This window comes from Blennius ocellaris (assembly GCF_963422515.1).
Source record: "Blennius ocellaris genome assembly, chromosome: 12".
Classification (NCBI taxonomy): Eukaryota; Metazoa; Chordata; class Actinopteri; order Blenniiformes; family Blenniidae; genus Blennius; species Blennius ocellaris.
The window spans coordinates 4,368,094-4,392,489 of NC_137661.1; the positions used below are offsets into that span (position 1 = coordinate 4,368,094).

The 24,396-nt window shown below is 43.9% G+C and overlaps 1 protein-coding gene across 4 annotated transcripts in view; it reads left to right on the forward strand.

Moving 5' to 3' along the window:
- lpp (LIM domain containing preferred translocation partner in lipoma) overlaps nucleotides 1–24,396 on the forward strand; it is a 251,719-nt gene that overhangs the window by 190,045 nt on the left and 37,278 nt on the right. For all 4 annotated transcript variants that reach the window (XM_080506605.1, XM_080506604.1, XM_080506607.1 and 1 more), the window contains one exon: nucleotides 3,336–3,432. In XM_080506605.1, coding sequence (XP_080362731.1) covers nucleotides 3,336–3,432 — 97 coding nt within the window. The remainder of the gene's footprint in view (nucleotides 1–3,335; nucleotides 3,433–24,396) is intronic.

Consider the following 24,396-nt stretch of genomic DNA (forward strand, 5'->3'; position numbering starts at 1 on the left):
GGAGCAGTGGTCACTCGCAAACGCCATTACTGTTGTTCTCATTTTAAGTGGTCTGGCATTTAAATCTCTTCCCAAATCCATTGCTTTTTGACTGTATCTCACCTCATAATAGAAGGAGAGAAAAAATCAGCCCGATAACATGAACCTTTAAACTACTTCATACAGGGGAAACAGTGGAAAATAGGTGCGGCTGTTCACCCAGTCACCACCAAATTTAAGCACTCACTTCAATGAAACTGTGGCTGAGTGTCCTGAGGGCATAGGCAAATAATTTACTGAAATGAGCCAGACATAAGTAGGGGGGAAAAAAACCAAAAAACACATCTGCGGCACGTATAGCCGCCGTATGGTTTCTATTGTTGCCTCTGAAAAGACGAATAGGAACTGCGAAGCAATCATAAAGCATGCAGGGAAGCAATTTCTTTCTCTTATTCAAGTGAAAAATTATTCCGCGCTGTCACAAAAGACTCCCTAACAAGGTGCTTTAAACTCTCTGGCAGTGCATTGCTGCGGGGTGTCAAGGAGTGGATAAGATATAAATGAAGCTTAAACTCAAAAGTCTGTTTCTGGTAATAGTAGCATTTCCTTTCCTCTCCAATGTGCTTTTGATGTGCAGCGAAGATTAACTGTGTTAAATTGTCTACTTCACTGTCTCCAACTATCAACACAGGTATAATGAGCGGGAGGTGCACAACATGAGCACTCGTTGAATAGATTTATTTTGTTTGATGATTGTGCATAACTCAGCCAAACCTTCCCGTGCGGCCGATGACCGTTGTTCCATCAATAAAACCAAGAGACTGGAGGGGGGGGGGCAATATCTTCCCTTTGATCCCGTCTGTAATCCTCACTGTCTCGTGACGCCGAGCGTCCGCGGCCGGGGCAAGATGCCGAGGAATCCGGTGAGGTCCTTGGGCGCTGCGGGGAGATTTGCACGTTGAACGTGTTGATCCCTCAGAGTTAATGAGGCCCGCCGTTTGGACTTCCATTATCTTCCCGAGCCGGGCTGAGCCCAAGTCATGCATCATAAAGTTTGGGCGCTCGTTGATGCATTGCGGGCAGGAAGCAGAGCTCAGCATTTCTCCCCGTCTATGGACGTCAACGCTGCAGACTATCGACTCCAGTCATTTCAAATATCCTTTAATGAGTTGTTGAAATGACATCAGTGTTGTGTGTCTTTGTAACGACGGGTCGGAAATAGTGAAATCTAACCCCAGAAAATCTGGAAATGGCTCACTGTATAGTTTATACTGTTGTTGGCCAATAGTGACTTCTGGCTTCTGTGCAAACCCCCCAAGGCCCTCATATAAATCCTACTCTAGCCTTATTATTGATTGATACTTGCTTTATTAAGCCTCCAGCCTGTGACTACCAAAGGCATTACCATTTTGGGTTGTCTATCAGTTTCTGCTTGTTTTGAAAGCCTTTGTGGAATGTTTTTTATTTTATTTTGTTTTTCTTTTCTTTTTTCTAAAGAAGTACACCAACACCAACTTCCTGAACTCCAGTCTAAAAGAACTCTAAAAATAAATAAGATTACAAAGACACACCTCAATAACCCACTGTCAGGAGTAAATCCACATTATTTGAAGCTATAATCTGGTGAGGAGATGTACATCATACATCCACAGGAACAATAAATACAGTTTATCATCACAAGGGGATAAATTATGATTATTATTTTTTAATGAATTTTCAGCTTCCTTGATCAGAGACAAATAAAGTTGCTTCCCTCCTCAGCTGCTAGGAGGCCATCATTTAATCTCGGACGCAAAACAGGAAGTCAAACCAAGTTGCTCTTCAAGTATTTGCACACCTGGCAACAAATTACTAAATGACAGAGCTGAAAATGTATTGTGTCCATTTTGAATGGACACAATATCAACAAGTGGAATATAGTTCAAATTGGGCACATTGACTTTTTATACACACTTTCTTATGACCTTAAAATGTTTTTTTTTCTTTTAAATCAGAGATTATTAATACAGAGACGGGTTTTTTTGGTCACTTTTCTAGATAATTTGACACCAAATCAATGTAAAAAGAAAGTGTTGGTGGACAAAAACAAACGCCTGAACCAAATATATATGCCGAGTAAATCTTTAAAAAAACAAGTCATTAAAAATAGAAGAATCGTGTGACAGGAGCAATAATTAATCTTTCTTTCTGAATACAAAAAAGTTTAGTTTTTTTTGGTTTTGTAGCTAAATCTTTTATTGACAAATCCAATTCCTTTATGTGATCCAGTAAACCGTGGACAAATTAGTACAAAACCAGGGCCTTCATGAACACTCGCCGTACTCCCAAACGTCACAATTAGGAACACCTCAAAGGTCAGCTCACATCTCAGCTCGTGTCACAATATTGAAAATCAAATCTACTGTAAAGATTTGTCCGGCCCCCAGATCGAGGGAAGGTCATCGCAGTGTCACTGTTTTGTGAAAGAGCTCGACCGCACAGCACGGAACGAGTCCGCTTGGGCCCCTCGGGAGTGTCTGGAAAGGACACGCACATACACACCTGTGACGGGAGTGTGTGTGTGTGTGCGTGTGTGTGTGTGTGTGTGACGGAGGGGTGCATGGAGAGGTGAAGAATGAGGGGGTTGGTGGGGGGGTGGGCTTCTCGGGGCTCTGGATGATTGGCAGAAAATGTCAGGCTCCAGACGTCAGCCCCATACAGACACACAGCAGGCAGATGTCAGCGACTGCATGATAAGGAGGAAGGCAGGCTCACAAGAAAAAGGAAGGAAGTGGCATCTTCACAGAGTTATGTCATCCCTCCGGAAGCTTTTACAGATTAGACCCCAGCGCAGCTTTCACCTCCAGTCTTTTTTGTGCTCAGAGTATGACTAAATGACGATCTCCCGACCTATCACCCAAATGCTCCCGACTTAAAAACAGCTTTCCTTCTAATGTTTGCCTCTTTTTCCCCTCCGTCTATCATCCCCCTCCCCTTCCCAAATACAAGGATTAGTCAGGGTCAAAGTTTTTTCTCCACACTCTTGTATTCCACAGAAGGAAACACACAACCTTCTAGGCCGCACACCACCGGGGCTTGAGCCCAGGGTCAGATATCTCAGAGGAAAAAGGCAGACTGAAGACCGTTCACCGCATGCTAATTACATGGAATGTGTTTTGTTTGACCTTGAGACAGAGGTTCATCGTGATTTATTTAAGTCAGGTCTTTTGCAACGCTTGGAGTCGAAGCCTGATAAGTTTAGTTAGTCTGTAACTTTGCTGGCGCACAAATGACTGGCAATGCAGACAGAAATCTGAAGATCAATGTCACAATCGTACCAAAATGTTCTTGGTTGTGCTCCTGTCTGTGCTTCGCAGGGCAGCGCTCCCATGGCCCGTCCTGAAGACGAGCTGGAGCTCCTGACCAAGAAGATTGTCATGGACATGGACAATCCTCCATCTGAGGAATACTTTGGTAAGTAGCTGCGTTTATAGCTCATCTCTCTCTTTCTCACTTTGTCCAAACAGGTCGAGAGAAATATCATTGTATGGTTCGCCAAGTGAAAAACCTATTTTGTGTTTTCAGAAGCACCACGATGAGCTTTCTCACACAGAACTCCTTGGTAAAGTTTAAATACCACAACATACATATATCAAAATTACATTTAAGATATAAATATAACAACACTAATAACAACACTCATAGACTTTCCAAGCTTTAGTTGCATAAAATCCTCAGTTCTTGGTTTAGTTAAGTTATGTTATGGAAACTACTTAATTAGTTATAAGTCTATAAATGATTTAATGAGGTTAATTGATTATAAAGATCCTGATTACATTTAGGAAAAAAAAAGTGTACTCTGTTATTTCTGTTTATACCATTACCTGTTTTTCCGTTGATGAAATCAAGTTTACAGGAGCTGCCAGAGAGGTTGGGGTCAATTAAATAAATTGGTTATATAGTTAAATGTACCAATGATTTGTAGAAACACACACGGTGCCAACTTCTTTACATTTACAAATGTAACGTGAAATAAATGACATGAAGATTATTAAAGCATGTGAATGGAAGGCCTACGTACAGTATACGATAAGGCAGTAAGGACTTAATCGTTTTTTTGTCACGTCATGTATGGATTTTGTTTCTAAAAACTTGCTCCGTCCTAGAACTGACAATGCTGATCAAACTGACTGATTGAAGGCAGGTTTTTAAGAAACCGTAGTTTAAATTTTCTTAGTATTGTCAACATGTCAGTTTAATTTGTTTTTGTTTTTTTAATTTACACTTTTCAAAACAATATGTAATAAAAAAATATTTGGCCTCATAAATCTCTGTTATCCAAATAATTTTCAGCACCTGCAGCGGGTTATTTGTATCAAAGCAGTGTACATCTGATCTATACGAACACTGTGAGCAAAATACACTGAAATCAAATGACAATGAATGATATAATCTTGGTCTAGGAGCAGTTTCACAGCATTTCTGTTGCCGCGACTTTTGCTTATCAGCCACACATTTTCCACAGTGAAAGCATATTGAATTGTAAAGCATATGAATAGAGACATAATTCTCTTTTCATATTGAAAGCATTATGGTATTGTCAACATTTCAGTGGTGATCACACTTGCTCATTTAGCCTTCAGCAACACACACACACACACACACACACACACACACACACACACACACACACACACACACACACACACACACACACACACACACACACACACACACACACACACACACACACACTGCCAAGTCTGAAGCAAAGACAAACATCATCTCCGCTTTGTTCATAAAGACTCGTCGTATTTTAAGTTCATGTTTTCCTTTGTTTTGTTCTATTTTCATTGTAGTGTGTTCGTGTTACATTGGAGGTATGATGAAATATACTCTCCAGACCCTTCCTTGGTCCTCGACTGAAGCTAGATAGTTATTCCTGCTCTAAATGGAACTGTATCCTCTGTTTCAAGTGTCACTGGCATGACAAGAGTCACTTTGTCGTAATTGCTTTCTGGCACTTGTAAGGAAAAGTGGCTTTATGGAGACTCACTGATGGATTCACGTGTTCAGACAAACAGCGAACATCGGGGTGGACAGCCGGTGTGATCTCATTAGGAGCGCCTACTCTGATTCCCTTTCATGGTGACATTTTAAGAAAACATTCAGAGGAATGAGTCAAACAGGCTCCTCTGTGACTTTTGAAGAAAGAACCTAAAACTACTGCTTCTAGTGCAAAACTTTTCTGCCGCCAAGTGTAATTGCTGACTAAAATAATGTAGGATAATGGGTTGATAGAATTAAACTGGCAGAAAGTTTCTCAGATTAGCCAACCCAGTGCCCCATTAAATTAGCTCGGTATCACAGGAACATTGTTTTTGGAAAATGGCCCGGGGCTCTTCAATGAGTTGCAGGTATATATGATTCAGGAGAGGTTGATTTTGTGTTCTTGGGACATTATTACTGCTCTTTGCACAGACTGAGTGATTTCTAAGCATTTATATCAAAATGTGAACATTTCTGATGAACACATTGACTAATGAATTGATGAGAGTAATTTAAGTGTCAAATATCTCAGTGGTGTTCACACCCCAGCCACTTTCCTGAGACATTAAATAGTAATTATAACACATTATAACACAGATGAACACTTAATAATTTCAACAAGTTCTGCAAAAAAGCATCTCGGTCAAAACAGTCGATTTAAATGACTCAAACGATTAATTTTTTTCTCCTTTGAGTTTCTGTACCAGTCCACCCTGTTCTTGGAGCAAATACCAGCTAACTAATGGTAAAGGCATGGTAGAAATAATCAATCTTCCTGTCTTCTGTTTTGATCCAGACTAAATTGCAGCGTAAATCTATTCAGTTGTATGTATGACAACTGATAACCATAATCCATCCATCCATTGTCTGCCACTTATCCGGGGCCGGGTGGCGGAGGCAGCAGTCCAAGCAGAGTTGCCCAGACTTCCCTCACCCCAGACACTTCCTCCAGGTCTTCCGGTGGAACCCCAAGGTGTTCCCAGGCCAGCTGAGAGACATAGTCCCTCCAGTGGGTCCTAGGTCTGTCCTGAGGCCTCCTACCGGAGGGACATGCCCGGAACACCTCCCTAGGGAGGCGTCCGGGGGGCATCCGAAACAGGTGCCCGAGCTACTTCAGCTGGCTCCTCTCGAGGTGGAGGAGCAGCGGCTCTACTCCGAGCTCCTCCCTGGTGACTGAGCTCCTCACCCTATCTCTAAGGGTGACTGAGCTCCTCCCCCTATCTCTAAGGGTGACTGGAATCCTCACCCTATCTCTAAGGGTACGCCCAGCCACCCTACGGAGGAAGCTCATTTCAGCTGCTTGTATCCGGGATCTCGTTCTTTCGGTCATGACCCATAGTTCATGACCATAGGTGAGGGTAGGAACGAAGATTGACCAGTAAATCGAGAGCTTCTTCTTTTGGCTCAGCTCCTTCTTCACCACGACAGACCAATACAACGTCCACATAACTGCAGACGCTGCACCGATCCGCCTGTCGATCTCACGCTCCATCTTCCCCCCACTCGTGAACAAGACCCCGAGATACTTGAACTCCTCCACTTGGGACAAGGTCTCTCCACCGACCTAGAGGGGGCAAGACACCTTTTTCCGGTCGAGAACCATGGCCTCGGATTTAGAGGTGCTGATCTTCATCCCAGCTGCTTCACACTCGGCTGCGAACTGCGCCAGTGCTGAAGGTCCAGGTTTGATGGAGCCAACAGAACCACATCATCTGCAAAAAGGAGAGATGAGATCCTCATCTAAACCTTTCCAATGTGAATTTGGACCCCGTTGTTCTCCTGCAGTTGATTCAGACACACCTGGACTTCAAACAGTAAAGTGCCAAACATCTCTGCTCACTTCAGGGATGACGATTTATTTTTTTGTTGTTATTGTTTTTAAAATCTTTCGTCTGGACAGTTTGTTTTCTCTGCAGTTTGTTTTTTTTTTTTTTTTTTTTGGGGGGGGGGGGGTTCTGGATAAACCAAGCCTTGCTTTTATCTTTGATTTTAACCCATTTAGAGATTTGTCCTCGACTGTGTTCTTGAATGAGTCTGCCTGTTGTTGAGCACTAACCTAATGATGTATGATGGCATTTAAAATAGAAAAGTTCTGCTGTTCTGGACAAAAACTGGCACTATGAAACCTTTCCAAGTGAAGTAATTGCATTTGCAGTTACCAGTAATTCTGCTAAACAACCAGCTCTCCCGGATTAAAAAAAACTAAACAATAAACAGTTTATCCATCAAAACACACACACACAGACAATTTTACAATCAATTGCATTGTTTTGGTCTGTAGGAGGAAACTGGATTAAACATTGACAAGCATAGTAAAAACATGCAAACTCCATACATAAAGTCCCAGAGGTGCAACCTGGACTCAAACCAGGGACTTTCTCTCAGAGTGCTAACCACTACACCACTAAACACAGTTCCAGTAATTAGCACGGACGCAATAAGTTATCAGTTTTTCTCCGATATAACCCAAACCAGATGGAATCGTCACTTTTCTCTCCAAACAAACATGAGTGTTGATACTTCTTATTTGAACATGGATCACATTATTATTCAAGGTCTGATTGAGAAACACTCAATTTGACCAAATCAAAGAAAATCACTCAAATTGTTTCTGGTTTTTTTGTTTCCAGATCTTGTAAAATTCTCAATTTTGATTTTGACATGCAATATTTTGTAAAAGTTAACACAAAATAGGATTTAAGGCGCCAACACCCTGGAGGGGTTGAATATAGATTACTATAGCATCCAATTTTACGGTGGATTTTCAATATGCCAGCTTGACTGAAGAGTAACAGAGACCAAAATGTGATTTCGATTTATTTTTTTCAACATCCAGAGTGAGGAACCGCAGCACCACACATGTGCATAGATCCCTTATGATTCGCATGTTAAGGTCTGAGGTAGCAGTCCTCAAGGTGGAGTCTGAAAATTCAAGGTAAACATGGAGTGAGAGATTAATGTGAATGAGAGGTATACTGAAACCTTCAAACACACATATTTAATAAAAGTCCTGTTTGACTGTCCATCTTTTGACTGCGTTGGTCAGAGAAGCGTTTGAATTTTGCTCCCCAATGAAAAGGGGGGGAAAAAACCCAAAATATAACTGCCAGGATTAAACAAAATAGCAATTTTAATACTATTTGGCAAAATAGGATTCAGTAAGGCAAAGGATTCTTTGCGTTTGTGTTTCCTTTCTGTTTTTCCGCCCTCTGCACCTTCGGCTGCCAGTGAGTGCCATCCCTCTGCTGCTCTCTCTTCTATAGCCTTTAATCCCCTTTGCCCTGGAATTAGTTCCCATGCCCATTAGATACCTCTCTCAATACATTCACTGGGACTCTGCAGCAGGCTTTATATCACCCAGCACACTATGATAGCATGTGTAGGTGTATTATAGCTGCAGGGACATGTATTTAACCGGTATTAAGGGATATTCTGCTGCACGTTGGGTGCGCGCTGATGTAAAGACCTTAATTGGTTCACATTAGACACAGGTCAAATGGATCTGCTGGCTTAAGCAAAGTGGAGTCGTTTTTCCCCCCCCTATTTTTTTTTTTTCCCCACAGAGGCATGTCCTCGTTGGCCTAATTTTTGGGTGATGCAGACCTGGTCTGAACTTCCCATGTGCTGCTATACCATGCATGCACTGCTCACCCGCTATAAGGCTGACTGGCTCTGGGGCTGGCAGAGCAACGACACGAACAGTTGTGAAATGGGTCATATGTGAGCTGAGGTTAGCCAGAGCAAGTTAGGGATAGAGTGTGCGTCCCCGTCTGACAGCGTCTGGCTGCATGTCTGCCGCAGGAGCAGGAGTGGACGGTTGGACGGGGAGGGACGGGTCATCCTGTGGTTAAACAAGGCGGCAGCTGAATTAACCAGGAGACAGGAGAGAGAGGGCGAGGGCAGGGGGGCCCCAGGGACTGAGGTGACTGCTGGGACTCATTAGGAGGGAAGTTCAAGCGCAGGGAAGCGCCGTTCCACAAATCCACAGAGCAGGCCTCCTCCCCCGCAGAATTAATGCACATATAGTGGCCACAGCGGCAGCAGCTGCAGTGGCGCTGTTGAAATTAACTTGCAAGTGTGTTGTGCTTTCACACTGTACTTCCCGGGCTGTGGGAGAGTCGGTCCCCGAGCTTTGAGACTTTTTGTAATTACAAAGAATCTTAACTGCAGCAGTGCAAGCCTTGTCTAGATTTTTTCCTTTTTCTTTTATTTTTGGCGGGGGTTCAAGGAAGGGAAACGGGGCTTGCTGTAGCTGAAACCCTAAGGCGAGTAATTAGCAAGATTAATCAAAGTGGGGCTGCGATCTCTGGACTGGATCATTGTCTTCCTATAGCGAACTTTTATTGGTGTCATGACTGGCTTTGATGAGCTCCCAATCTGAGGCAGCCTTCGCGAGCTCTCATTGGTCCAGGGGGGTTAATTGAATTGAATTAACGTTACACTCTGGCCCCACGATGTCACGAGGAAAGTTTTTCACTTGGACCCGGTGGAGCTGTGATAGCGGCACCCTGACGTTAAGCAGCGACCCTCTGCAGCATCCGGCAATTACACTGGACAAGTCTTTGAAGACTTTTCTTTTTTTTCTTGTTACGAAATGAAAAGCAAATTCAAATGCTCCTCAAGCTCTGAGGGGAGAAAAAAACCTGAAAATAATGCTCTATAAAAGAACGGCTTTTCTTCGCAAGAAACCCAGTTTGCAAGCCAGAACCCCCCCCCCCCCCATGATTGAAGCTTCTTTGAAAGGCAACTGATTAGTCCTGATTTAGAGTTCCAGATTAGATTTGAGTAATCTGAAAGAGCCTTTTCTCCAAATGTCATCATCCGTCATATTTAATCCACTTAGGTTGTGCGTAGGTGTACTGTGTTTGTGGAAATCTAATAAGACACAGCTACTCAGCTCCTCGGTACAGATGCCTTGGCATTTGTGCTTCAAGAGGAGGAACTTACAACATTTTGTCATCGCAACATTTCTGTCAAGCAAAAACGGGACATAAAGCTGAATAATTGAAAGGATGAAATGCTCTGCATTATTTACAATTAGTGATGATGATACTTGTGTGGTGTAGTTCTTCATGCCTCTGAGAATCTGCTTCTATCCCACCCTTCAATGGCGAAATGACAAGTTGAGCGTGCCTCCACGTGATCCGGACTTTTCAGTACTCCACTGGATGGAATTAAGAAAGATGTGAAACTTTAATGTCCAATCAATATTTATATAGAGCGATTTTGCAGACAGGTTTCTGAGCACCCGCATAAACGTGGCTATCAGACGACGGCGAGGCAGTCATTGGAAATTAACAGATAGGGATTCACGTGGGCATACTGTACTCGGAGCTGTCGGGAAGAGCTTTTTGAGCGAGCCTTTGTTTCATGATAAGAGCCACAGAAGAAAAGGATGAAGCTTTTTTTTTTTTTCTCCCGCCCCTCATAATGTCAGCTGGAGGAGCCCTCATAATTTATAAGACACCTCACATGAAAAGTTCATGAGGAATCTTGGAAGAGATACAAATGGCAGTGTAGCTCCAGTAACAGCGCAGGCCAGAGGAGTCGGAACGGAGCAGCCAAGGTAATTGGGTCAGGCAAAAAGTTTGGGTTCACGCAGCGATGCCTCTTAATTCTTCACAACACGAGCCACACATTGCAACTTAATGTATTAATAGGCTTCCACTTTCGACAGCTTTGTGCATTGTCTAAGATGCTCCGGTGGAACTCATTTGCATTTTACTGAGGTCGCCCTCAGCAACCTCTTAGGAGTTTGCTTTTAGATGTGCCTCTACATGTCATAACAAGTGGGATGTGTGTCAGACTGAAAACCCTTTCTGCTGCTGGAAAAGAAAAAAAAAAAGACGTCCCCCCCCCCCCCCCCCCCCCCCCGCCGCCCCACACTCCACAATCTCCGAACGCCTTCGGCCAACCGTCTCCCTCAGATAGCTGCTTCCTTTTACTGTGCAAAGGTGCGCTTTTCATGTCATCTTCATTTTTAATGTTCATTTAAGGCCTATATGGTGAATAAAAAGTTCTTGTAAATAAGGCGGCACAACATGACAATACACTAGATTCTTATTTGGGATCGCTTCACATGCGATGTGGAAAGAGAAATGTGACGTCTTCCCCCTCCGTTCGTCCTCTGTACACACTTCTTTCCAAGTTTGGGTGAGGAGATTGAAAATGTTTCAAACATTTGGCTCTCCTCTTGGATATCCTGAGAGCTCAGGCTCAGGCCCTTCATGGAGGATGTTGTGGTCCAGAATTCCATCGATGGTTGACTGAACCAAAACAACATTACCTTCAGTGAATCGTGGCCTCGAGTCCAGCATCAGCACACTGTGTGTTTTATTACATCTCATTAAGACCCTTGGGCACTGCAGTTGTACATTTGATAAAAACCAAATCAATTCTAGACTCAAAGCCTGACATCAACATGCTCTTCATGACACGTCATCTTTCTGATTAAATATCACAACTATTGTGGGACCAGTGTTGTTTTCCTAACTGTACACAGAAAGCAGAAGGTTCAGAACCAGGACCTTTTTTTCTTTGCTTTTTTTTTTTGCTTTGAGATGGTATTTACTCAGTAGTACTGATCCACTACCATACCGGTCATTTTCACTGAAATAAGATTCAAGTAAGTGAAAGTGTCCTGTAAAGAAGTTGTCATTGATGGGGTTTTTTCCATCCTGTGCGTCTGCAGAAATGTAAACAAAGACACTTGTTTTTTAAATGTACTTGACTGCTGCCCCCCCACCCCCCTTCACATTGCCCCCTCTCATGCCTGTTACCAGGTAAGACCCCGGGATGTCACCTCCATTCAGATCTGTTGGTGTTTCATGTGTTCCTGTAACAGCAGGAGGTTTCCTCAAGTCGCTATTTATTGTCCGCATGATTGTCTTGACTCACTAATTTGGTCTTCTCCTTTTCTGTTTATTTTTGTGGCTCCACTCTGGCCAGATTCTGGACTGAAGCCATTTTGACTGTAAAGGGTGTGTTATATTGAAAGGCTTCTCAGTGCTTTTTAGTCTTATTACATCTGGCCCCCCAGATGGGTTTGGTACTCGAGGGTTGTTTACTCGACGCAAATTGTTCCTGGCCAATGTAGAGTTAACAAACCACAACCATCCTTGCTCCTGAAACAGGTTTTGTGGGATATGGACAAGCAGCACACATTGTGACGTTCTCGTGATGGTCATATCCAGGGAATTCCAATGACGTTCAGATATGCGGCCAAAAATACAAATGTAAAACTGAAATGATATCCAAACTAACAATTCTTTGATCAGCATTAGCTCCAAAGGTAACATCTTCCACCATCTTCCGCCTCATAACATGAAGAATAGAGCCAGGATTCTCCACAAACAGTTCTCAATGGCCGTGGAAAACACACATCCTTTGTGGTTTATGATGAACCGAATAAGAATTTTCTGCAATTGGATTCAGCTTTTCTTGTTTGACTTCTCGTCTGCATTGGCAGTTTATTTTTGAGCCCAGAATTGAACTTCTTAATGTTTGTGAAAGCACAGACGTGTGTAGAAACTGAAAGCATCGTTTTTCCTTCTAAAAATGCCCCAATGTGTAAGGCTGTGAATCAGTCCAATTTGTCTATTTATCTGTTGAAAGTGTTTTTGTTTTTTTTTGTTTTTGTTGCAGTATGAGGAAAGACTTTGTTGAAAACATGAGCTTTCAAATCAAAATCCAATTACATGTTGGATGTTTGAGAGAGTGCTGGTGTCAATGGATGTGACTGCGGGTTGATTCATCTTTATCCGAGTATCAGCTTTTACTCTTGCAATTGTGTTCAAAATAAAACTGGATTTGATGAGGGAACTAAGGTGGTGATAACTTTGAGGTTGGTTTACAAAACAAAAAAGAAAAAAAAATCGTCAACCTGCAGTTAGTAAAGAATAAAATATTTGAGGAAATTGAAATACTTCAGTGTGAACATGCCTTGTTTTCGTCGTTCAGCCGACCTTTTAGCTCAAACAGACTTTCTTTTCTGGTCCGGTCCCTTGTGCTGTGCGTGCATGTTCTGTTGTAACGATCACTATGACACAGGAGCACATAATACTGCTGGAAGGAGGTCACAGACCACCCAGGGGGTGGGGGGAGGCCGGCTTATGAGGCAGTCTGGTGACATGGCAACTTGTCTAAAGCCCCGTGCATCACTATACCACCTACAGTGGATTATAATGTACGGCTTGCAAAAGACTAAATCATACAACACAATACCCACGGATGATCCATCAGAGCTGCCTTTTATGAGGAAAATGCCGTATGTATGTCAGTGTGAGGCTGTGGATTTGACTTCTAAGACCCATTTCTCATGTAAATAATGCTTTGAATATGAATCTACACATTTTCCAGATGTAAGGAATTCTGCAAAAACCACCCTTTATTGAAACTGTCCATAATTCATGACTTTTATGAATGAGATCTATGTCATCATCTTGCTTGTAATTGGTCTTGTGGCATTTTCAATACTTAATCGTATTTGTTACCGCTCGGTGTAGGAGCTGAAAAAGGGGGATGAATCAGTTTGTGTGTCCTGTTTGTTCTGTCTTTTTTATCTCCCAGACCCACTCTCATTATGTTCAGCGCAGCTGACCTCGCTGTGCTGCTTTCTAGTTTCTCGACTGATGCAGTCTGCCAGCATGGGGGCTCTCTCTTCCTCTGCGACAGATAGATGAAGCCCAGCGTGTTTTGGCAGCAGTTCACGCGAGGTGACCGCCTGCACCCCCCTCCCTTCCTCCACTTTCCCCCTCCACTCCTCCTCCTCCACCACCACCACCACCTCTCCCTGCCCCGCCAGGCTCTGCGCTCGCTGCCCTGCCTCGTTGAGACAGCTCCACTGAGGCTTGCAAGATCAGCTGCCGTGTGAGCCCAGCTGAGGCTTCGGGGCGCTCACGTTGCTAGATTTCATTTGTGAGTGAGCGTTTGACCTCAGGAGTGAGTAGACATCCGCCGCATTCATGCACGCAAACGTGGAAATGCAACCCCGGCGAGCGAACACATAAACACACACACACACACACACACACACACACACACACACACACACACACACACACACACACACACACACACACACACACACACACACACACACACACACACACACACACACACACACAAACACACAAACACACAGGGGCTTGTCCAAGGACTCCTGCTACACTCACCTTTATCCTCTCCCCTTTCTCGTACGCCATTCATCAGACCCCAGCTCATTCCCAGTACCCCTATATCTCTCTCCTCCCAACCTGCTTCTAAAACATGTATCCTACACTCGTTCTCCCCCCTCTCTCTCTCTCTCTCTCTCTCTCTCTCTCTCTCTCTCTCGTTTTTACCCCGCCGCCGTGGGCCCTGACGGGCCGAGCCGTAATGCTTCATGGCACGGGCTCGCCGATCCTCCATCCTCTGCCATGGCCATAGCAGCTCTGCAGATTGCTATTTGCTGACATTGGGAATGAGATTAAAGGCGGGGGTTAGGCAAGAGGCATTCAGAGATTGAAATGCAGTGATGACAGCTATTTCTCTTGTCGTTCCAGGGCAACCAAGGGGCCACGGCATTGTCAGGCTGCGTGGAGGGCAATCTGAAGGAACAAAGTAGATTAACCTAGAGGGGGGGAAAGAGATGAAACAGCACACAAATCATGGCCTCTGGCACTTCACTTGTCTGGCAGTTATGTTCCGGATGTGTTCAGTAGACTTATTTTCTGCTGCTAACCACTCACTGACCTATTGTTTATGTCTTTAATTAAGTGTTGAGAACTAATTACAAGTTTGTACCTTTATTTAGATCACCTTTTATGAGTTGTCACTGTGAATTAACTCTGCTTGGGCCATTAATGTTACAATGTGCAACATATAGAGGATGCCACTTGTCAGCCTTAGGGGGCCAATGTTAGTCAAGTCCTCGGGGCCTTTAAGTCAGAAGTCATCAAAAACTTAAGCCATTGTCAAATTTAATATCCACTGTTGGTATTGTTGATACCAGCTTCTTCTGTGGTTAGTTTAAGGACAGAATGGATGCTCAGTGGAACGTTGTTGTTATTGTAGTGATGTAACGAAATTCATGGTGCAGTCAAGTGACATAAAACGTATGGAAATACTCAAAAAGATTCAATAAAATCAAGCATTAAAATAACTACGCTATATGAGAATAAGCCTGTCGAAAGCATAAAATACAACGAATCATTCACAACCTCACATTATGTCATTCTTTAGTATCATCAGTGCAGCCACAGTTTTAACATAAGAAACGTTTTTTTCTGATCTACAGCGTCTCAAGAACTTCTGCCAGAGAGCACCATTGTGTGGCATAAAGTATTATTATAACAGTTTACTTGATCCTGAATATTTTAAGGTTATTCTTGTAAAAATAAAATATACTACTAATTAAAAGACTTAAAAGACCATTTATACTGACCAAATACATATTGATACATGTTTCAACATTTCTAGTCTAAAACAAATCACTAAATGTCCCATTACATTTCTATAAAAGAGGGACGTTAATTATGCTGCTGTGTACTACGGTCATAAAACATTTCTTTAATAATATGACTTATAGGTTTTTATCACTTACACCAATATGCACAGCATGCATATACATGTTCATTAATCAGGTGCACCAATTGGTTTAAACTCATTAAACACACTAATATTATATAGCAAAAGCAACAATGAAGTTTCATCGGCATGCAAATTCCGGAAATACCAGAGAATCAATGTCAGTTTCATGCAAAACACAACGTTCACATCTTGTATTTGAAGACTTGTCATCTTTTTTTACCTTCTTTAATTCAACAGAAACAGGATGGAACATTGGACTTGCTCAATATGGCTGCTTCCCTCATATCGAGTTAAAGTAGTGCCACTTGTTGTCACTGTGTTGAAAGTTCAGGTTGCCCTCAGCCTCAGTCTCCATGAGACTTTATCTTCTGTTACCACACTCTTTCATGATACAAGGTAGCATTTTCACTATAATATTTGTTGTATGTCTTGGATTATTTATCATTTTTGTATATGTTGAGTTTCAATGTTTCAACCTGTGTGTTTGAGTATTATTTGCACACTGTAGATCAGTTTTGAGTATTTTTTTTAATGTTCAGTCAGTTTTTATTGTCACTCTGAGTTGTTTTATAGTCGCCATGAGCTTCAGCTTTAGTGCTTCCTTCCTCAGCGTGCTGCTTTTTCCACTCAGGATGGACGACGCATGTGGCACAAATGTTCTTAAAAGACAGAAAAGAAAAACACCATCTCTGATGTTTCCTTGTGCTCTTGAAGGTGTCAAACAAAGTATGTATAGTTGTTGAAGTAGTCCCTCTTTTTCAGCTCATGCCATCTGCCGTTATTGTTTTTAACGTCTTTGTTGGAAAGTACTTCTCGCTCTTCGAGGACAGACTGGATACCAGAGTGTCTTACTTCAACATGAAGTGCTAAGTTCTTTATATTATCAAAATGGACAGGAGAGTATTGTTGGAAGCTTGTATAATTTTGCAGATGTTGATGTGACTTGTTTCTGGAATGGCGTTCGTGAATTACAATAGCATGCACCCATCTATTCATTTTATGCCGCTTATCCGGGGCCGGGTCACGGAGGCAGCAGTCCAAGCAGAGTTGCCCAGACTTCCCTCGCCCCAGACACTTCCTCCAGCTCCTCCGGTGGCACCCCAAGGCGTTCCCAGGGCAGCCGAGGGACATACTCCCTCCAGCGTGTCCTGGGTCTGCCCCGAGGCCTCCTACCAGAGGGACATGCCCAGAACACCTCCCTCGGGAGGCGTCCGGGGGGCATCCGAAACAGATGCCCGAGCCACCTCAGCTGGCTGCTCTCAATGTGGAGGAGCAGCGGCTCTACTTCAAGCTCCTCTCTGGTGACTGAGCTCCTAACCCTATCTCTAAGGGTGCGCCCATCCACCCTACGGAGGAAGCTCATTTCAGCCACCTGTATCCGGGATCTCGTTCTCTCGGTCATGGGTGAGGGTAGGAACGAAGGTCGACCGGTAAATCGAGAGCTTCGCCTTTTGGCTCAGGTCCTTGTTCACCACGACGGACCGATACAACGTCTGCATAACTTCAGACGCTGCACCGATTTGCCTGTCGATCTCCCGGACACCCTCCGGCCCCTCGCTGTGCCTAGAGTTTCTGTCCATGTGTGTGATGAACAGAACCGGTGACAAAGGACAGCCCTGTCGGAGGCCAACGTGCCTCACACAAACAGGTCCGACTTACTGCTTGCAATGCGAACCAGACTCCTGCTCCGGGCATACAAGGACCGAACAGCCCTTAACATAGGGGCCCGGACTCCATACTCCCGGAGCACCCCCCGCAGGACGTCCCGATGGACGCAGTCGAACACCTTCTCCAGATCCACAAAACATGTGGACTGGATGGGCGAACTCCCATGAACCCTCCAGCACCTGGTAGAGTATAGAGCTGGTTCAGTGTTCCACGACCAGGACAAAAACCGCAGTGTTCCTCTTGGATCCAAGGTTCGACTAACGGCCGGATCCTCCTCTCCATTACCGTGCAATAGATTTTCCCAGGGAGGCTGAGGAGTGTGATCCCTCTGTAGTTGGAACACACCCTCCGATCCCCCTTCTTAAAAAGAGGGAGCACCACCCCGGTCTGCCGGTCCAGAGGTACTGTCCCCGCCCGCCATGCGATGTTGCAGCGACGAGCTATGACAGTCCCTGCACATCCAGAGACTTAAGGAGCTCTGGGCAAATCTGATCCACTCTGGGTGCCCTGCCACCAAGGAGCTTCGCAACTACCTCAGTGACTTCAGCTAGGACGAGTCCACCTCTGAGAACCCAGCCTCTGCTTCCTCAACAGAAGACGTGATGGTAGGGTTGAGGAGGTCCTTCAAGTATTCCTTCCACCGCCCGATGACATCCCCAGTTGAGGTCAACAGCTCCCCACCTCCACTGTAAACAGTGTTGGTGGAGTGTTGCTGCTTCCCCCTCCTGAGGCGCCGCAAGGTTTGCCAGAATTTCCTCGGGGCCGGCCGATAGTCCTCCTCCATGGCCTCCCTGAACTCTTCCTAGACCCGAGGTTTTGCCTCCACCACAGCCCGGGCTGTCACTGCAGCCCGGGCTGTGGTTCGCTTGGCCTGCCAGTACCTGTCAACTGCCTCCGGAGTCCTGTGAGCTAAAAATGCCCGATAGGACTCCTTCTTCAGCTTGACGGCATCCCTTACTTCCGGTTTCCACCACCGGGTTCGGGGGTTGCCGCCACGACAGGCGCCAGAGACCCTGCGGCCACAGCTCTGAGCAGCAGCTTCGACAATGGAAGTGGAGAACATGGTCCACTCGGACTCAATGTCTCTAGCCTCCCTCGGGATCTGTGAGAAGCTCTCCCAGAGGTGGGAGTTGAAAACTGCGCGGACAGAGGTCTCGGCCAGGCATTCCCAGCACACCCTCATAACACGTTTGGGCCTGCCGAGTCTGTCTGGCCTCCCGGTCCAGCGCATCCAACTCACCACCAGGTGGTGATCAGTTGACAGCTCTGCCCCTCTCTTTACCCGAGTGTCCAAGACACGCGGCCGGAGATCAGATGACACGACCACATTGTCTATCATTGACCTCCAGCCTAGGGTGTCCTAGTGCCACGTACACTTATGGACACCTCTGTGCTTGAACATGGTGTTCGTTATGGACAAACTGTGACTGGCACAGAAGTCAAATAACAGAACACCGCTCGGGTTCAGATCGGGGAAGGCGTTCCTCCCAATCACCCCCTTCCAAGTCTCGCTGTCATTGCCCACGTGGGCATTGAAGTTCCCCAGTAGAACAATGGAGTCCCCAGTTGGAGCACTATCCAGCACCCCTCCCAGGGACTCCAAGAAGGTCGAGTACTCTGAACTGCTGTTCGGTCCATAGGCCGAGATAACAGTCAGAGACCTGTCCCCTACTCAAAGGCATAAGGACGCGACCCTCTCGTTCACTAGGGTGAACTCCAACACATGGCGACTGAGCAGTGGGGCAATAAGCAAGCCCATGCCAGCCCGCCGCCTTACACCGCGGGCAACTCCAGAAAAGTGGAGTGTCCAGCCGCTGTCGAGGAGCTGGGTTCCAGAGTCCAAGCTGTGTGTGGAGGTGAGCCCGACTATATCTGGACGGTATCTCTCAACCTCTTGCACAAGCTCGGGCTCCCCCCCCCCCCCAGTTTACTTTCACTTCTTAGTCACAAAGCTGCAACCACCAGTATTTTAGTCTTTCAGTCTGCCAGGGTTTTTAAATTAAAAAGTTTTAAGGTTTTTTTGTTGTTAAATTGGGCTAACTCACTACGTTGTGGTGTAAATGTCCTATCACAAGAGTGAAAGGATGAGGGCTTATTGCTCGGTTACTAATTGTGGTACATGGGAACCTTTGAGACGATGTTCTGAGCATTTTCTCACTTTTAAAAAGATATTTAGAGTAATTTATTTTAATCAATTGCAAAGACAGCAATACAACGGGTCCATTCCGTGTATTTCAATTCCTTTTTTTTTTTTTTACATTGTTCTTAAAATTGAATCAAGCCCTTGAATGTGGTTTGTGTATTTACCACTATATCTGTGGGGTATTTTAATCCAAGTGCAAAACTTGAGTTGGAAGTTCTCAAATAGATTTTGTGGTTCTTTTATTAGTTTTGGATACGAGTTGCAGCTTGCTGGCTTTGCCTTTGGGGCTTGCAAGGGTTGCACCAGCAGAATTGTATTCTTTGGTAACATAGTGTGAAAAGTTTGGTCTCCCACATAAAAAAAAAACTTCCTTGCGATCCTTCTTTACATGCACTATCTTTGATTTCTGACGATGTAAGATCAAATTGAGCTGCAAGTGTGCTCCCTTTCTGCCTTTTATGCTGCTTCAATATCACGGCGTGAAAAAACAAAGAAGGCAAAGACTGAGGGAAATCTGAAGCGTTCTGCCACTCAACATCCCCCAATCCCAAACAACAGCGTCTCACTGCCACTACAAATACATTAGAAATCAATTATTTATGGAACAGAGTCAGGGCCTCTTTAATCTTTTCCTTTTATCCAATTAAATTGTCTAACCATTCTAAGCCTCTGTAGCTCACAGGGAATGTGCTTCTTTAAAAAACAGAAGAAAAGAAGAAAAGATTTTTCTCTTCAGTCCTCCTTTTGACTTTCGATGTAACAGAGAAGAGACACTTCTGAGGGTTGAAGAATGAAAGGAAAGAAAGCAAGTAAAGTGTAAATGAACTCCCCCTCCCGCCCCGTCACCATTGCATTGGTTCTACAGGAAGCATTTGAAGTTTTCATATCAAGACTCTGGTTCCAATCCCCACGCAAAGGGACACTGGGGAGCGGTGAGGCCTTTCATGATTCCTTTATGCCCAGCTGAAATAGTTCGAAAGTATTTGGGATCATCTCCATGGGGGTAAATACCATGTTGCTTCAATTGCTTCGCTGTATTATTCAAGAAGTCAATTGAAGTAGTGTCTCAAAATTGAAAATGCTTATTTCCAACGCAGATGTATGAAATTATTGATGTGAAGCATCGTGAAACACCCGACACTCTTCCCTGTTATCATACAGTCGGGCTGTTACAGTTACACTGAACAGCACTGAAAGGCTTTGCTTGTCTGACACTTTGTGGAGTCGTTTTCATCGTAGACAATGAAAGATATCACTGGAGAGGCTGGCGTTCAAACCCAAACGTGTTAGTTAACGTCAAAGACCATGTTTAATTCCTTCTCTTCAAGTGGGATAACAAAAAAGTTAAAGAAAATGAGACGACCTGGTGCCACTTCTGCCTGGCGTTGGCCCGTTCCGAACGCTTAGGAAGAGATCCGAGCCAACCCTTCCATGACTCTGCCACCAGCAGTGAGATTACTGGCATAACTGTCGTCTCATAACTTTTCTGTTCAGTCACTTATATTATTTTGGGTTACCTTTTTATCTGTTGTGTTCTCATTTATCCAACATTTCCATGAACGTTAACTCTCAGTTGCATATAATCACAAGATTTAGCCTTCGTTTGCAAGTTAAAAGGCATTTATTTTTTTGTTTTTTGTCAAGAAAAGTTTCACATTTACAAGACAACATTCCAAAAACAATGACCATTCACACAACAACAGAAACACTGAAAATGATCTAGTTTCTCTCTTTTGTTTTTGGTTTTTTGTGACAAAACCACACATACACATGCGCACAGACAACAATACGTTATAAACATTGAGGATGGGAGGAGAGAGACACTCTCGTGGACAAACGACCAAGTTGGATTGTTATTCGACTATAAAGTTATCAAGTCCCAGGAGATTATGGACTGGGAGTCATGACTCTCTGGGGGGAAACATTGTTGTTATTGTCTATCTACTCGCACTACTCACCTGTCCACCCAGCAACAGAGCCTGAGAATTTTAGAAAAGTGCCACCTTAGGAGCAGTTTCCAAAAGGTTGCATTGTCTGTGTCACGATGAAAGTGTTGCGTTTTCATTTGAAATCGTCACAGAGATGGTCAAAGGTCAAGAGCACTACACCTCCCCAAAGTTTCATTTACCTCTGGAACAGAGCCGCACTGGTGCGCTGCTCCGGGACACGGGACCCCTGAGCTTTCTGCTCAAACGCTGGAGCAGCCACTCCACTCCGGCGCTAATCGCACTCCAGCAGCTCCGCACCGGAACGCGGAGGCTCCGAGCTCCGAGCGTCTCTGCATTGCGTCTGCGGTCCATCCTCGCAACGCAGCGGCGCTGACTGCCATTGAACATAGCACTGACCGCCGCTGCATCGCGTTTGAACAGAAACCACAGACGCGATGCAAAAGACAGACCCGGTCTCCCCCTGCCTCACATCTGCTCTTTCACGACCAACATGAAAGTTGAGAAAGGAAAAAAAAAACAAACAACCAGTGCAAAGCTGACCACACTGACAGCAGAGGATTCATCCAGCGACATGTTAAAATATTGAGGGCGTGTTGTAAATCACTGACCAATCAGCAGACGGCTCCTCAAACTCAGACCCGGTCCATGGTCCCGGGTACCCCGACGGAGGGGGAGCAGAAAAAAGACCGCCTTTGGAGCGGTTGTTTCCGGAAAATCACAAATTCCTGCGGTGGAAACGCGAACCGTAGCGGACTATACCGTTCTATCCCCGCACTTTTTGTGCGGTGGAAACGGGGCTATAAAGTCCAACTTCCTGTGACCACATGAACTATAGGAGATGGATGGATTTTTATCAGTCCAACAGAGAAACTCTTGATCTCTGTGTTAATTATTCATAAATGCATAAAAGGTTAAAGAGCTTGCCATATGCATTATGTGAAAAACCGTGATTTCATGTTTATCTCCATAGGAAAGACTGGATTTTAAAAAGATTTTAAACTAGAAGGTTGAATCCCTGGCGATGGTCTCTGCAAAACTTTAATGCATTTCTGAACAGGTTTGACTGCGCCTTCTGTATTTTACTGTATAACTCTGGACATGAATTGATATTAACTGCAGTTTTTAGGTCACATCAGAGGGAATGTTAGAGTATTGTTTCACAAAGAGCTGAAATTTGTAAAGAAATACATTTAAATACTATAAACCTTTCATTAAAGTGTTGCGGGTGAACAAATATTGTTTTTCATTCGATAAACTTCTTTTTCAATTAAAATGATTAGGGAATTTAGGAGTCATTGAGTCACTTGTGAAAATTGAAAATTTAAGTTTGTTTAATTTCTGATGATTCCTTGAATAAAGAGTATTTAGGATTAAAACCACTTTAGGCACGCAGCACAGACCTAAACAAAAGCACACAGCAGTAACGTCCCACAAGCAAAACAGCAGTTTATCTTTTGTGTCCATCACCACACAGAACTGCGCACTATTTTCACCACATGAGTCCAACAAAGTGCTTCCAAGCATTTAGTTTGTTGTTGCGAACAAAAAGGGCTGACAATTAAGAGGTTACTTAATTGGAAAATTAAAAAAAGAAAAAGTTAAAGCAGTTTGTTTTATCACTCACTCATCTAAGTTATTTAGGAAACAGAAATGCCAAACATTCACCGGTTCCACCTTCTCAAATGTGACAGTTTACTTTTATTCCAAGCCAAAAATAAACTTTTGGAGAGAGTTTGGATTGCTTATTAGGCAAAACATGTTTTTTCTTTCTTTTAGTTTTAACAAACACAGAATATTGAGTATTGAAACCGTCTCCCTCTTGCCTTAACGGTTACTCTGTAAGATTGTGGAATTGCATATTTTCCATTCATGTGTTGTCTACTCTAGACTTAAATAAAACCTCACACCAACAGAGAAAACAACCTGGTTGTCTGGGAGAGTTTTATTTAAATGTTTTGGTCAGGAGTATACGTTGGTTGTTTCGCAAACATTTTACATCATTTGAGCAATAAAAAAAAAAGATGTTAAATGAGACACCGTGTTTCATCAATTAAACAGATGTCTTAAATGTCACAAATGTCTTAAATGTTAGTAATTGTCAGACGATGAGGCAGAACGTCTATAAAATAATCAGAAACCATCACCAGTAAGTTTAAACTCAACAGTTAAAAAACTGTTCAAACATTCGTGTCAGTCTGAAACCTGACATTCAGTCAAAAATATGGCAGAGATAATGAGACTGTTTTTCATTTCACCAGTATTTTTTACCCACTGACTGACCTATTTATTTGTAGTAGAAGCAATGCCTGAGATTTGATACTCCTGTCTCTTGTTAGTTTTTTGTTTTTAGAATTCTGGATTATTAATGAGCTCAACCTCTTTTAATTTGCTCTTTCAGCTTCTTCTGACATTTAGTATGAGGTTTATATTTTAGTTGAGCTACTCGATCACTTCTGCTGCTCAATGGTGGCACTTTTTTCTTTGCTCTCAAAGATTAAAAAGATTTTGTATCGGTAAGCAAAAGTAAACTGCATTTTCAGATACCTTCAGTAAGCCAGTACATACGTGAAGCCAGCTGTCTGAAAGAGGAAAGTTTGATGAAGGTATCGTGTGTTTTTGTGACATTTCCTAATTCTGTCATGCACCTTCTCTCGCTGATTTACATTGTGAGGGAATCTTGAGAAACATAGAGCGTACAGTAGATTCAGGGACGGCTGTAAACAGCCTCAGATCCGTCGCTCTTTGTTCCACGGTGATGAGAATTCATGTGTGGGCTGCGTGGCATGAAATCTCTCTCACACACACACACACACACACACACACACACAGACACACACACGCACACACACACACACACACGCACAGCACATGAACCATGTGTCTGTGTTTGTATATAGTGTCTCCATGTGTGGCATGTGTCTGGTGTGAGGAGATTTCTCTTTCTCTCTCTCTCTCTCTCTCTCTCTCTCTCTCTCTCTCTCTCTCTCTCTCTCTCTCTCTCTCTCTCTCTCCCTCTCTCTCTCTCTCTCTCTCTCTCTCTCTCTCTCTCTCTCTCTCTCT